Genomic DNA, 13931 nt, shown 5'->3' on the forward strand with positions numbered 1-13931 from the left:
CCTAAGCAAGGCAGTCCCATCCAGTTTCCTCATGAGGAACATCTCTGGCAACAATATGCACCCTGTCAACATTTAGGCTGGAAGCAACATCTATTTAGCAGTATGAAATAATGGGTGCTGTACTCAGCGTTGAGCTGAGCCTTTGAACACTGCTATTGACAGAAGGGAACCTGCATCAGGTGGGAGGGCTGTGTCTGAGGGCTTTGCACCTGCTGGACCAGGACCCGGCTGGATGTGCAGGGCTGGAGCGGATCACGGGCGTGGATGCGGTAGCTTTGTGCCCGTGCGTTCAACTCTAGATGTTTTCAGGCGTTTTCCCTGAAGCTTTCTCTGCTCTAGCTTTATGCAAGACAAACAGGCTGCTACTCAGATGGGATGAGCGGGGCTGTATCGCTGCGAAGCGTCAGTCCCCAGCAGTCTGGCGCCTCTTCTCTCCCCAGCAGTGGGAGGAGCGGCAAACAAATGGCTCTCGGTGGCGGCAGGAAAGCTTCTGGTGAAACCTAAATAAAATCATGTTTCGTGTGTCTTAGTTCACCATGACGACTGGCTTAATTAAGCCTTCAAAGCCTTTGCCCCTCTAATTCCTTCCTTCCTTCCCTTCCCCACCTGAGGACTGGGGCTGGCCCATCCCGGGGTCCCCCAGCTCCCTTGCAGCAGCTCTGGCGGGATGGAGCTTTTTCTGTGGCTATTTCTGGGCACTGTGGCTCTGAAGGGAGCCTCCTCAGCGCTCTGCACAACTGCCTTGGCTCCGTGGCTTCGCTGTAATTTATGGACCTGTGTTTCTTTGGAGCTTTTAAAAATAATTCCGATCAGAGGGGTTTGTTCTGGCTCCAGCTGAAGGCGGCAGCGAGGACCGGGGGGGGGGCTGGCGTTAGGAGCAGAGTCAGGATGCCGTTGCCTTAGGAGTGGCTTGCTTTGAGCAGGCAGCTTTAATTTCCCTTCCAAATACTGAGATTTCCCCCCCCCCCCACCCCTCCTCCAAGTCATCTGAGACCAGCCGGCGCTTGGCCGTGCAGCGGAGGGGGAGAGGAGAGGCAGGAAGCGAGGGTTTGTTCGTTTACCGTTACCAATCCCATTGGAAAGCGGCTCCAAGCCCTGTGCAGAATTCCAGTAAAACCCTGTCCTGGAGGGGAAACCCGGGACCGTTGCAAGCTTGTGTTTTGTTGGCGTGGGCACAGCGTGCTTCGGGGCCCTTGACCTCGTCCCCGTACCCCGGATCCCCACGCAGCTCTCCGTTTGAGCTCTGTGCGGGGCGGAATCCATCCCTAATGTCTGATATTTTTGTTATTTGTAGGGGGAGCTCTTAGAAGCTGGTAGCAATTAGAGCTTAAACGTCTTGGAATAAAAAAAAAAATCCCCAAGAAGGAAGTTTAATGCTAAGCAGATGTGCAGGAGCAGCTGAAATATGCTAGCTGTCTTCTGCTTCAGGAGCAACCTCATCTACATCTCGCTGCTGTCAGGCTGGGGCAGCCGGGAGGTGCTGCTGCTGCTGCCTAGATGCCGGGGAGCCCGCATTTGGGACCTGGGGGGTTGTTTGCCAGCTACTATTTAGTTTGCCTTCTTATTCTGATTTGGATAAATCAATGGCTTTGACAAAGAGAGAAAAAGGTGGTGTTTAAAAGCAAGGAGCTTTTTGCTTTGCCCCTTCACGGTAAGCATCGTTCCCCATCGGTTAGGAGATGTCATGGGGTGTTTGTAGGTGTGGGGCTAAGCTCCCTCCTTCCCTTCTTGGGCAGGCACATCCAGGGGAGCCCATACTTGTCTGAAGCACAGCTTATTCCCTCTTTTCTTAATCGTTGGCTGTCTCAGCCTCTTGCTGCCAGCTTCGACTGGGGCAAACCAAACCCTTCCCGCTTGTTTCTCCATCTTCCTCATTTATCACTGCCATATTCAGGTTCTTCTGCCTGGAAAAAGATCTGACGGCTGACTGACGTTCGTAATCCTCTTCCTGAAGGCGGTGGAAGTGTATTAAAAAGCTAATAGACAAGTTGCTGACAACAACTCCTTCACACCCTTTCCCGTTTGTGCCCCGAGCCTGTAATAGAAACACGCCGCATATTCCCTCTGTAAGCTGAAGCACGGTCGCCCTGCCAGATGATTTCCTGTTGCACTCTACCAGTGCAGAGCCCTCTCTTAATGACAACCCAGAACAAATCATTGCAACTTATCGTGGTGTATTCTGCGCTGTATGTGACAGTGCAGTGCGTGGCTTTGGGGTCTAGGAGCTTGGAAATTTCTGCCCTTTTTTTTTCCCAGTGGCCGCTATAGAGAACTTACTGAAAAGCGCAAGGCCAAATCCATCTGAATTCCAGTCTTGCTCTAATGCAATTAAACTTGTGGGCCCGATATAAAGGAAGAATTTCAAAACCTCACCATTCCTTTAGTGCTGAGGAAATGCAGCGAAGTGTTTCTTGGACCTCAGGTTTCCAGTGGGAATGTTTGAAAGCTGTTTCTCAGGCTTCGCACTGTGCTAGAAATTTCTCAGTTAAATGCGTGCTAGGGATATCTTACTGGCTGCTTTTCTTTTTCTTTTTGCTGTCTTGATGGTATTGTGTGGGTCAAAAGACAATGTCAAGTCAAGTAGACAGGGCCACCAGTACAGATCAACCCTCTCTCCCAGTACCTGAAGGATGCATCGTCCTTGCTGGTATCTGACAGCTCCAGAACTGGGTTCCACGTTGCAAATGGGTTTTAAAAAATGTGTTTTGAAGTTGTCAATATTCAGGAAGTTCTCAGCATGTTGTATGAACACCTCCCCATCCCTTCTCCCAGGCTATGTGGGGGTGACAGCTCTCCTTACGCTCCCTCATCTCCCAGAACGGGAGGGTTCACGGGTTCTTATTTTGAAATGAGGGCCAACCTGTTAACTTCTGAGACATGCTTCCAGTGTATTCAAACAAAAATAGCATTTAATATTTGAAGATTATTCCCAGAAACCCAAGCCAAGTATTTACACCTCCTTTCATGGAGGGGGAGGGAAAACTTTTGACCTTGTTGATAGTAACTGTATCAGCTTTGTCTTTAACCAGATTTCTGCCTTGTATTTTTGGCTAAAAAAAGGGTATTTCTATTTGTGCTTTGAATATACCTTCATTGGAGCTCTGTGCTCTTTTCCATGGGGCATTATTTGACTGTTGTTGCTTCACTTACTGCAGTACCAGGGTAGCAAAATGCTTGTAGAAACGTGAATGGATTTGCTAAGCTCCATCTCTGTGAGTTGCCTGTTGGTCTTACGGGGATCATTAACAGCTGCAAAGCTAAGTACTTTTGCAGTTCTGAGACTTAATGAGTCAAGCTGTCTCTTGGTATGCATTTCCTCTCCTTTTGGGAATAAGCTCAGAGTGTATCTCATTCCCTGATCTCAAATTTGGATCACTACAGATCTTATAACTTCTGTAAGTCACCTAACTTTTGTTTTACCTGGGTAGTTTGTGTGACTTGACCTTTAACTGAGTCCCCACCACGCCAATGCAACTCCTAAAGAGAAGTTTAACGTTTCTTTTAATGTGTTTTCACTAACTTTCTACTTTCAAACTTGCTGCTGTGACTATTCTTGTTTCTCTAATTACTTTCTCTTTTTCTGCTGCCCTTTTCTTGGATTTCAAGTTTGGATGTCCAGTTTGTCTGAGACTCCCAAAAAGAGCGTTGCTCCAGGTAACTTCTCGTGTGTTGGTGTTCTGCATGCCATTGAAAAGTCTGTTTAAATCATGTGGTTTTGGAGTTGTCTTGAATATGGGTCTCTCCTGGTGAGTATCCAGGATCTGTTGTCTGCCTGTGCATTGTATTTTTTATGATGCATGAGTTATGACAAGGACATTGCTTTTCTGACTCCTGCCTCACCCTGCTGCTGTCACTAGATGATAATTTTCCTGTGTGACATCTTCCTTGTCCAGCTCCAGACCCACAACCCAAAGCAGCTTCCCCTCTTGTGGTGCATTGACCCTGGCCTGCAGCTAAGCACCTGCACAGCTGCTTGCTCGCTATCCCCATGGGACGGGAGAGAAGAAGAAGAACAAAAGTGAGAACTTGTGGATTGAGATAAGGGAAATGAACACAAGAGCATGCTCATTCTTTTTCTGTAATTCTCCTTTGCTTTTGCACAGTAGGTAGAAGGGGTGTTTTATGGAGCATATGGGACTGAAGAAGATGCAAAACTTGCAAAACTTTCATGGGAGCCTCAGACTCCGTGTCACAAGGAGTCAGGAGGGAGGAGGGATCAGGGAAACAACTTATAGAAGTGTTAAGGCTTGGGGACAAGTAACCCAATACAAGGCAAAAGCTAAGCTATATAGTATAAAGAATTAGGTTCTTTTCCTGAGTAATCAGTAGATTTCTCTGCAAATGTGTGTTGCCTGATATGGGATACCAGAGAATATTCTTTTATTCTCTTCAAACTTAGTCTGTAGCTTGTGATAGTTCCTTTCTGTGAAGGATGCAGGCATGGGCACCCAGTCAGTTAAGGCCACCCATAGGTTTCAAGGCAAGGATAGATGGAAAAACCCTGCTGCTTTCCACACCTGACTTACTAAATATCCAAGCTCATGCCCTGTTCAAAGCATATAAGCAAAACCCCACCGTCCTTGATGGATGAGTGCCTGCTTGTCAGAGGCTTTTAGTAAGTAATACTGCTGTGGTTTCAGAAATGCTATCTTTGACAGAAGTTTAATACCCCCTGGGGGATGTTGTCTCCAATCTGAGCAGAACAGGTCTGATTTCAGGGTGGTAGCTGGACATAACAGTGCAGAAATATCTGAAGTATTCGGTCACAGGAGCCTGGTGGTTAGTGGGTCATGAGGGAGTTCAGACAAACAGAAGGAGACTGAGCAGGAGGGCAACGTGTTGAGAAGGAGACAGAAGAGGTGCTCTTTGGGAAGAGTGACAAGAAGCCCTTGGGTTGTCTGGTTTGGGGGAATTGGGGTTGTTTTTCTGACTTCCTTGCATCTCTTGGGACTGTTTTATGTTGCTATCTATAACATGGCAAATTAAATACCAAGGCTTTTAAGCTCTCTGAAGAGAAAGAAGGTAAAATCTTATTAGATAAAATTCCTTCATTTCCATTGACTGCTTTTAGCTAAATGCATGTTGCTAGTTTGGCTCCGAAACCCGTGCATGATGATAGGGCAAATAAGTGACTGATTGCACTGCATAGTGCTCGAAAAGGGAGATGCTGATGCACAGTCTCACAGTGAAGTCACACTGCCCAGGCCTCTAGCTCCCTAAACTGTTCCAGTTCACGTGATATATATCTGCTGCCCATCCAAATGACCCCACATTTCTTGCACAGCTACGGTTCAGTTCAGACCTGCCATGGGCCATATTGCAGATTAACATTAGGGTTGTTGGGGGCACCCCAACTGCCGTTAAATTCCTTGGCTGGTTTGCTTGGTGGGATGTGGAGTAACGTGAACGTGTTGCCACGCTGAGCATGACTAGGGAGAATGCCAAAGTATATAGGTGACTTCAGCCTGGTGGAGGACCCGGTCTAGCAGCTGTGTGAAAAATCTCCAAATGGTTTAACAGATCTGTGTGCAAAATACTTCAGTTTTCTTAACCGTTGCTACCTGTAACCTAGTTGGTTGGGATTGCTGTTCAGAAAGCCAACTTTCCAAGAAGGAGTGGAAAGAGGACTCAACTTCTTTTTTTTTTTTTTTTTTTTTTTTTTTTCCTTTCACCCTCCTGCCTCTAATTTTTCTTGGCGCTCTCTTAAAACCTAGCAGATCAAAAATAAAAAACTCAAAATCCTAACAAGCTCCAGTTGGCAAAGGTCAGCGTCGAATTGCTCCGTTTGTCAGGATTTTATTGGAAATGCTGCTGAGGGCTGCAAAGGAGGAAGAAACAGTAGTGGTGTGCTCACTTGAGAGAGTGCCTGCCATTTACCGTGGGCCAAGCTCGTTCCTGATGCGCTCCCCGTGGGGCTGTGTTTTGCTGCTGCTTTTAGCTGTGCGTCGGACACGTACTCCGGCGCTGGAAGCCAGGCTGCCTTCAGGCTGCCACTTGTCCCAGGCACTTGAAGGCTTACCCAGATCTCCCTTCTTAGAAATGCGAGGGAAAAATAAGCACCCCGTATGCTGGGGAAGGAATCCAGGAGTAACGTTAACTTTCTGCTGGCCGTATTTCCTTCTCGGGGACGGTGCGTGCGTTTGGCTTGGGCTCCCTGTGGCTGTGGGTAGCAGAAACCCGTGGGGCCCAGAGGGAGCTAATGCAGCTCATGGAGTTGCCATCTGTGCCTGGTTTCTGCGTGTGCAGCCAGAGGGATAACGAAGACCTGAGGCTTAGCTGCTCTGTGAGGAACCCATTGCCCCATCACAGAAAGGCTTGCGGAGCTCATAAGTGCTGTGGGGTGGAGGAAGGTGTGTGCGTGGATGCTCACTTCTGGAGAAACTTCTTGTGCGTTATTATGGCTGCTATCTCAGGATGAGAGGTGTTGTGTAGTGACCTGGCCATCACTGGGTGCATGGTGCTCAGCCTCGTGTCACTCTCCTGTTCTGATACTGGGTGTTGGATGAGGTTTTAGGCCAAACTTCTCTGGCTTGGAGTCCTATAAGTCCTAACCCATCCCTTTCTGCCTTTAATTCTGCCGTTGTCTGAAAGCAGAATGTCACCTTCTTTGGAAACTCTTCAGAAACTCCAAGGAATTGCTTTGTCCTTAGTAAAAGAGCTACCAAGCTGAGCTCAGAAAAGGAGCCATGGAAATAACAGTGTATTAATAACCCATTTGGTAGCCTTTTGCAAATACTAATTTTCATCGATAATGGGACAAAAGGGGGTTTGCCAGTATTATTTTATTGGTAGGAGCCGGAGACTGGGCTGGACTTGTACTGAATTCTTTTCATTGTTATAGGTGGTGCTGAAGTTCTGTCTCTGCCCCTAAAGTTTCATGGCTCAGAACTGCTACAGCAGGAGCTGCTGATCTGTAAAACCGAATGCTGCTAGGATGGGGGGATTCCTGCCTGGCAGACAGGATGGAGGTGGATCCCCTTCCCTAATGACACAAGCCGCATCTGACCTTTTACTGCCATGAATAATTGATGTGCAATTACAGCCTGGATTTCGAAGGGGAAGGGGGGCTGAGGATGGCCAGGCTGGAGTACTCATCTCCTGAGTTGAAGGCCTGATTGCTTGGATCCTATAAAGAAACTGAATAGGAATAGAACCTACTTTTCTCTGAATCTGCATTGTCCCCAAGGAGATCTGTGGAAAGCTCCGCTAGTCTCATCCCACGGCTAACTCCAGGAACTGGTTAGTTTGGGAACTGCTTTTGAGTCTACTCCAAGACCCTGAGCTCTTGTGTAATCTCACGTGCTTGTCATGGTAAAGTCTTTTTTATCCTTTGTGCAGTACTTAGCCCAATTTTTAGGCAGAACTAAGCTCTGTATCTTAAAATACTTTGGGCTAGATCACTGGCAGAAGGCTCAAAGAAAACACGCAGCTATAATGTGTTTATTGACCACGGAGGCGTGGACCTTCTGATAAGAAAGGAGAGAGGTAAAAGCTTTAGTTAGGCAAAGAAAATGTGTGTGCTTAAAGCTGAGGGTGTGATTGCTGTGAGGGGATAGACCGATCTGAAGATTTTTAGTAGGCTTGGTGCCGTTCTGGGCACTCTTATTCTTTAGTCCTTGTCCTCTTCTTTCTCCAAAGGAGTTTTCCCGAGATGTGCAAAGGGTTACCCTTGAGGAATCGGCTCTATCAAGAAACCACAGCAGTAGATGTAAGCTCCCACAGCTGTCCCTCGCTCTGACTGTGCCATGTGGCACGCTGTGACACTGGGATGCCTTCCACCAAGCGCCCCGTGCGAGCCCCATGCGTGTCCCCAGCAGTTGTGCCCGCAGCTGAGGAGCCCGACTACCTGCCAGCTGCTTCGTCAGCTGTGACTCACGGTCAGGGCATTTTCTGACCGTTTCTGTGGTTTTGGCTTTCTTCAAACCTTCCACTGACCAGCCCAGTCCGAAGTCATTTAGTCTGGATCTGTAAACACTTGATTGATAATCATACAAGGGCGATATAAAAGCCCGCATGCTGTATAGATTAAAAGAGCAGACATGTTTATAGCCTGATAACAACAGAGCGCTCTGGCAAAGATCGGGAGTCTCAGATTTCCATATCCAGATGATTTTATTTTTGGAGTCCAGTTGGTGGTTTTAATTTTTTGGCTATTGCAAAACCATCATAGGTTTTAGCTGTTGCAACACAGGAGGAGGAGGAGGAAGAAGCCGCTTGGAACAGGCGCCCTGTGCTCTTATTTAGGAGGTAGTTGCTGCTCTCTGAGTACCGCAGGAGGAACGATGCTCCCTCCTCGCTGCCCGGGGAGGGGGACGGGGTGCGACTGTGTCACTTCATAGCACCGGCTCTGGGGGGGGGCACGGACAAGCTCCGATGACATTTCTGCCCGGTCCCGGGAAGGTAACCGCAGAGGTGAGGAGCGGGAGGATTGTAAAGTGGAGCCCTATGGAGAGGAGGAGGGCTATCCTCAAGACTTTAACCAGGAAACGGACTCGAGGCAAAAGTAACCGGAGAGGCAAGCAAACTCTTATTTCAGCCAGCGATCTATCGTGCGCTCTGCTCGGGGGGAGGGCTTGCAAGTTGGAGCTGAACCCAAGCACTAATGCTGCTTTCGGGGGGGAAATGAGCAGGGGGGGCTTTACCGGGCACATCAGCCTTATCCTATCCTCTGCTCTCAGTTTCTCCTGCTTATACTGAAGAAGCTTTAAAAAAAAAAAAAGTGGGTCTGCTATATCCACGGGGCATTGCAGAGTGCATGTGAACTTGCTGGGGGACCCGTGCTGCTCTGCATCCCTTTTCTCCAGCGTGGCTCAGGCTGAGCAGGCTGCGTCCTGTGTTACAGCTCAGAAGCGCCCACGGCAGCCAGTGTAATTGGTGCTGCGCTCTCAGTGTTGCCTGCCTTGTTCTTTTTGCATCCCTCTTTTGGGGGGGAGGCAGCCTGGGGTCTGACAGAGCAGACCGGTGATGTTTTGGGGATCTTAAGCGTCACCGAGAAGTCACTTCTTTGAAGGTGTGCCCCGGGGATGGAGCTGAGGAGGGCTGAAGTTCTTACCCTGCTGGCTGTGTTTGGAGGGAATGTCGTAACAGGCTAAACCAGACTACCTAGAAAACATTTAAGGCTTCTAATTACTGGGAGAAGCTGTTTGCTTTTCTATTCTCTTCCCTCCCTTCTTCCCTCCTTTGCTATTGGTGAAGTCCTCCCTACTGAGCTGTGCCTACTGCTAGGAGAGCATCGACCTGGGAACTCCAGGGACGCCCCGACATGTCCCAACCCAAAAAAGAAGGGCATGATCTGCTGTAGCTATAAGTGAACAGGTTTATTTGACCTTGGTTACGTCCTAGACCATGGAATTTATCACCCTATTTTTTTTTTTTGTCTTAATAGGAGCCCTGTAGCACTTAAAAAAGCTTCTATTAAAATGTTCTCCTAACTGTACGTGTTGCAGCAGCCACTGCTGTGCCAAAAGCCCTCCTGCGGGGAATACCTCATCCAAGGCAGGGCAGGATAAGCAATATTGCGATGTCCTGCTGGGTTTAGGATATCTGCATGCAGATATCATCTATCTTGCTTTTTTTTTTTTTTTCTTATTTTATTTTTGGAGCTGTGGCAGAGGATGGGAAATGCTCCTTCTCTGTCTTCTTTGCTGGCCAAGGTGCTCCCCTGGTGTGTGCTCCCTGGGCCAGCATGGGTGGCTGGCAGTGGGGTGTTTGCCAGCCCGTGCTCGAGCCTTGTCCTCTCTTTGTTCCCAGCAGGGATGCATGCACCTCGTGAACACCAAGACAATGCTGTGTGGTGTTTTTTCCTTATCTTATTCCTGAGAAGCCTCTAGGAGATTAGAAAGAGAAGGTGTGGAGTGGCTACTTACTAAGTAGCTTCCTGCATGTCCTTTTTTCCCTTTGCAACTGTTCAGTCTCTCCTTTGCCTTTCCATACTCACTGAATTCTTTGCTGATGCACAAACATATTCCCATGATGACTTTTGGTTTTGGTTACAGAACTGGTATGTGTCTCAGGACAAAAATGAAGCGGGGGTTGTAGGTGCTCCTTGCTTATATAGGTTGAAGGAAGATGCTGCTGCTGCCCCGTTCTAGGCTGTCTGGAAAAAGCAGTGTGAAATGGGGGAAGGCACCACATTGCACTCCAGATACCTGAATTAGCACTGTTTTAAATGAGAACAATCGAGTTAAGTTGGTTGGTTGCGAACAGAAATTATACTTGTTTAGAATGAACAACTATGGTGAAAATTTTTGTTATAAATCTTAAGGTTGTCAGTTCTTTGTTGTGGTCTTTTCCCCCCTATTCATGCTACTGGCTGTGGTTCAGCCATCCACAGAAGAGCTAAATCTCTTAAACACAAGCTTCTAGAGGAGATGACTCCTCTTTGCAGAAAATTAACCTGTGGAACACGAGAAGAGTCAGAGGCACGCTTAGGGAGCAAGGAAGTTGTCTGATTTTCTGGACTTCTTAAGACTGGTCCAAAGGGAGACATTGTGATAGTGCTTCCTTTCAGGAAAATGTTGAATTAATTACTTTTTGTTTAAGGATCTGCATTTCACAGGATGCTGTTCTAATGGCTGATGCACTCTTTACCTCTCTGTTGGCAGGGATGCTAATTATTTGCCTGCAGAATCACTTTGCATCCTCAGCCCGAACACATCCGACCGTGCTGCTTTTGGAAATGCGGCGCTGAGCATCCTGTGCTTGGCTTGTAGTCCCCTGACTTGTCCGGTGGACAGCTTCAAACCATGCTGCTTCCTTCCTGTCTCTTGGAGTTAATTTGTCTTCAGAGATTCAGGAGACCTGGAGCCTGCTCCTGGCTCTGCCCCCGTCACGTGAAATGGGGCTCTCAGAAAGCCATACATCTGCTTCTGTCTCCCCTTTCCATCTGCATCTTAATCTAGAGAGACAGGAACTGCCTCGTACTATGTAAAATGTATAATATGCTGTTGGCCCGAGCTGCTCTGCCTTAATAGACAATGCTGCAATTCAGGAAACCTGTAAAATAATTTTGCAGGGAGGCATGCGGCTGGGGGCTCTTGGTGCAGGAATGGTAGGTGCTTTTTGTTCTGCTCGGACACTTTGCAGGATGTGAAAGAGTTTATGGACAAATCAAGAAACCCTGATGTCCTGAAGGTTTTCAGGACTTTGAGAGGCAGTTTCCAGGCAGGAGCAGGCAGCCTGTCCTTGCCTGTGCTGGAGGTGCAGGCGCCCCTTTCGTGCTGTTCGTGTTGCATCAGAGCCGAGGCACACCATCAGCGGCGAGCAGCGCTGCGTGACCATCTCCTCCGGGTCTGGTATGGCAGCCTGCCTGCTTCACGGCTCCTCCCCAGAATGCACGATTTCTATTTGGGGGTGGAAAAAATCAAAAATAAGCAAACAAACAGAAAACCCACCCAAGAACAACCTGAGGACTGTGGGGGGGAAGGGAGCAGAACGGTTATTTGGTGCCTTTTTTTCAGCCCTGTTTGTATGAGAGCCGACACTCATTCATAAAGGGCTCGGACAGCCAAAAGCCTTCGGTATGAAACGAAACTGTACAACTGGCAAGAGTGGCTCAAAGAGCTCCAAAAAGGCACCGAAGGGCGATGGTGAGGGAAGGGGGACAGCCGGGACGCCACGTTCAGCCCCGTGCAGGGGCTGTTTCTGCAGCAGGGAATGCGGAACTGCGGCGCTGGCGGGGGGCAGGCGGGGGGTGGCCGTGTTTTAGCAAGAATCTGGCGCTATAACTTTTTTTTTTTTCTTCTTCTGTTTCAAGTAAACACTCTTCCCCGCCCTCCCTCTCTCCCTCCACCCCACCTCCCTCTCTTTCAATCCCGCTCATGTGTTTCTATTTAAGGGCTGCAGTGCAGACGAATATGATTGGCATCTACAGCCCCCTCTTGACTTTCAGCTCAAGCCTTTAGAGTGGAGAAGGAGCTGAGACGCCAAGGGGAGAGCTGTTTTTTCTTTTGGTTTACTGGGGGGATGGCTCAGCTGTGGATTTATGCTGCTTCTGCCCAGGATTTTTCGCTCTGAATGGGAGCAAGGATTGTGGAAACCATGTTGGGAAGAGGTTTATTTTCAGAATCCATCATGAAACTTTGCAACTAATTCACTGTATTTTCAGCTCCTCTTCAAAAAAAAAAAAATATTTTTTTTCTTCCCCTTTTTCTTCTTCTTCTCTCCAATGTCCCTCTGTGCTGCTGGGTTGTGGGCCAGAGGAGGCTATTTCTATATGGCCAGCCATTTGGGGATATGCTGCGAGCCAAGGTTGTTTGCTGATTCGCTTGGCTCTGGTGACAACTTGGCCTGTCGTGAATCGGATGGACGGAGGTCGCTCTCGAGGAGCCATGGCTGGAAGCTGGCTTACGGCTTGCTTTTTCCCTTCCCCAGGTGCTGATGCTAGCTCTGAACCCATGATCCTGGAGCAATATGTGGTGGTGTCCAACTATGAGAAGCAGGAGAACTCTGAGATCAGCCTCCAGGCTGGAGAGGTCGTGGATGTCATAGAGAAAAACGAAAGTGGTAAGACAAGTTTGCTGCTTTTCTCTCTTCCAATGGTCGGATTTTTGCATGTGTTCCTCTCCTTTCGGTTTCTTCACCGCGACTTGCAGCCGTACATTAGCTCCATCTGGTACAGTTACTATGTCTGGCTGAGGATGTTGAAGTTTCTCGATGTTGATTTGGGCTGGAGGCCAAATGTTGCCTTCTACTGTAAGAATGTTTCATAGGTTTTGTGCGTTAATTAGCCAAAGTACACTAATGGAAAACGAAGGTGAGGGAGAGAAGGATCTGCAGCTAATGAAGCTGATGTGTAGTAGATGATATCGTTGCCATGCTGTCTCTTCAAGTCTCTGTCAGCGTTTCCATTACTAACTCCCTTTTTGGAGGATTTATAGGTTGAGTGTTTAAAAATTGCTTCGGATGAAACTTGGCTTGACAGCGTAGCCCGTGGCCCAGAGCTCAGTAGGGAGGGGAGAGAATGTGCGTAGACAAATACGTGGCCATGCACGGCTTCAAAAACTTGTTGCAGAAGTGTTAATTGGGGAATTTTGAGGCGAGGAGGCAGAGCCTGTCCTGTAAAAGCGAGATGAAATCCCTCCTGCCATCCACTGAATAACCAGCTTGCACTTGGAAAATGAGCTTTTTGGCAAGTGTTGGCATAGATGTCCTTTGTGTATTTTAACTCTTGGATGCCTGCTAGCTTGGAATCTGCCTGAACAAATGCATGAGGCTGTGTTCATGTGAGTGGCTGGAGCGGGTTAGCAGCTGGTTTAAATAACTGCCTGTCTTCAGCAGCTCCCCCTCCACCCTCCAGCACTCCTTGTGTATTAATCCAGAGCAGTTGTCCAGGACTGTTTTCCAGCCCACTCGTGACTTGTGTGTCCTCATCCAGAGGAGCTGCTGGCACTTGGAGCCACTCGAGCAAAGGCTCCTGGTGTGCGGCTCCACGGCCGGCTGGCTCTGGAGCACACTGGCAGGGGAACCGGGATGCCCTGGTCCCAGCTCAAGTCCATTTCCCAGCGCTCTGAGTCAGGTTATCCACAATGATGACCACACGTTGTATTTATACCTTTTTTTTTTTTTTTTTCTTTTACTGAAGCGGTGATTTCTCTGCTGTATGAAAGCCTAATGCTTGCTTGGCTCAGGGCTGCAGGCAGTTGCTGGCCAGTGACGTGGTTTGGTGTCCAAAAGGAGAGTGTGTGGAAATGCACTGGCTAGCAGGAACAGAAATTCTTGTCTTCTGGGTATTGACTGTATCGCTTGCAAAACCAGTAGAAGCCAGAATGCTCATCTGCCCTGCTTTAAAGCCATCCCTGTGATTGTAAGGGGGAGGGGAAATATCTCAATTTCTTCTGGACTAGTGGACAAGCTTCCTCCCTTCCAAGCCTGAGGGTTCCTCGTTGTCAATAATGGGTGTCACTGCTGTCAGAACAAGCCTGGTTATTGTG

The 13931-nt window shown here is 48.3% G+C and overlaps 1 protein-coding gene across 5 annotated transcripts in view; it reads left to right on the plus strand.

Annotated features, from left to right (window-relative positions):
• The window catches only part of SH3PXD2A (SH3 and PX domains 2A), a 228208-nt gene that overhangs the window by 144649 nt on the left and 69628 nt on the right, over positions 1-13931 (plus strand). Inside the window, exons 7-8 of one of the 5 annotated variants that reach the window (XM_082764488.1) lie at positions 3607-3654; positions 12373-12504. In XM_082764488.1, coding sequence (XP_082620614.1) covers positions 3607-3654; positions 12373-12504 — 180 coding nt within the window. Of the gene's footprint in view, positions 1-3606; positions 3655-8394; positions 8516-11875; positions 12250-12372; positions 12505-13931 lie in introns of those variants that run through there. The other 4 variants (XM_082764485.1, XM_082764487.1, XM_082764486.1 and 1 more) reach the window with 4 other exon arrangements.

The sequence above is a fragment of the Aythya marila genome (assembly GCF_965140915.1).
Source record: "Aythya marila genome assembly, chromosome: 7".
NCBI lineage: Eukaryota > Metazoa > Chordata > Aves > Anseriformes > Anatidae > Aythya > Aythya marila.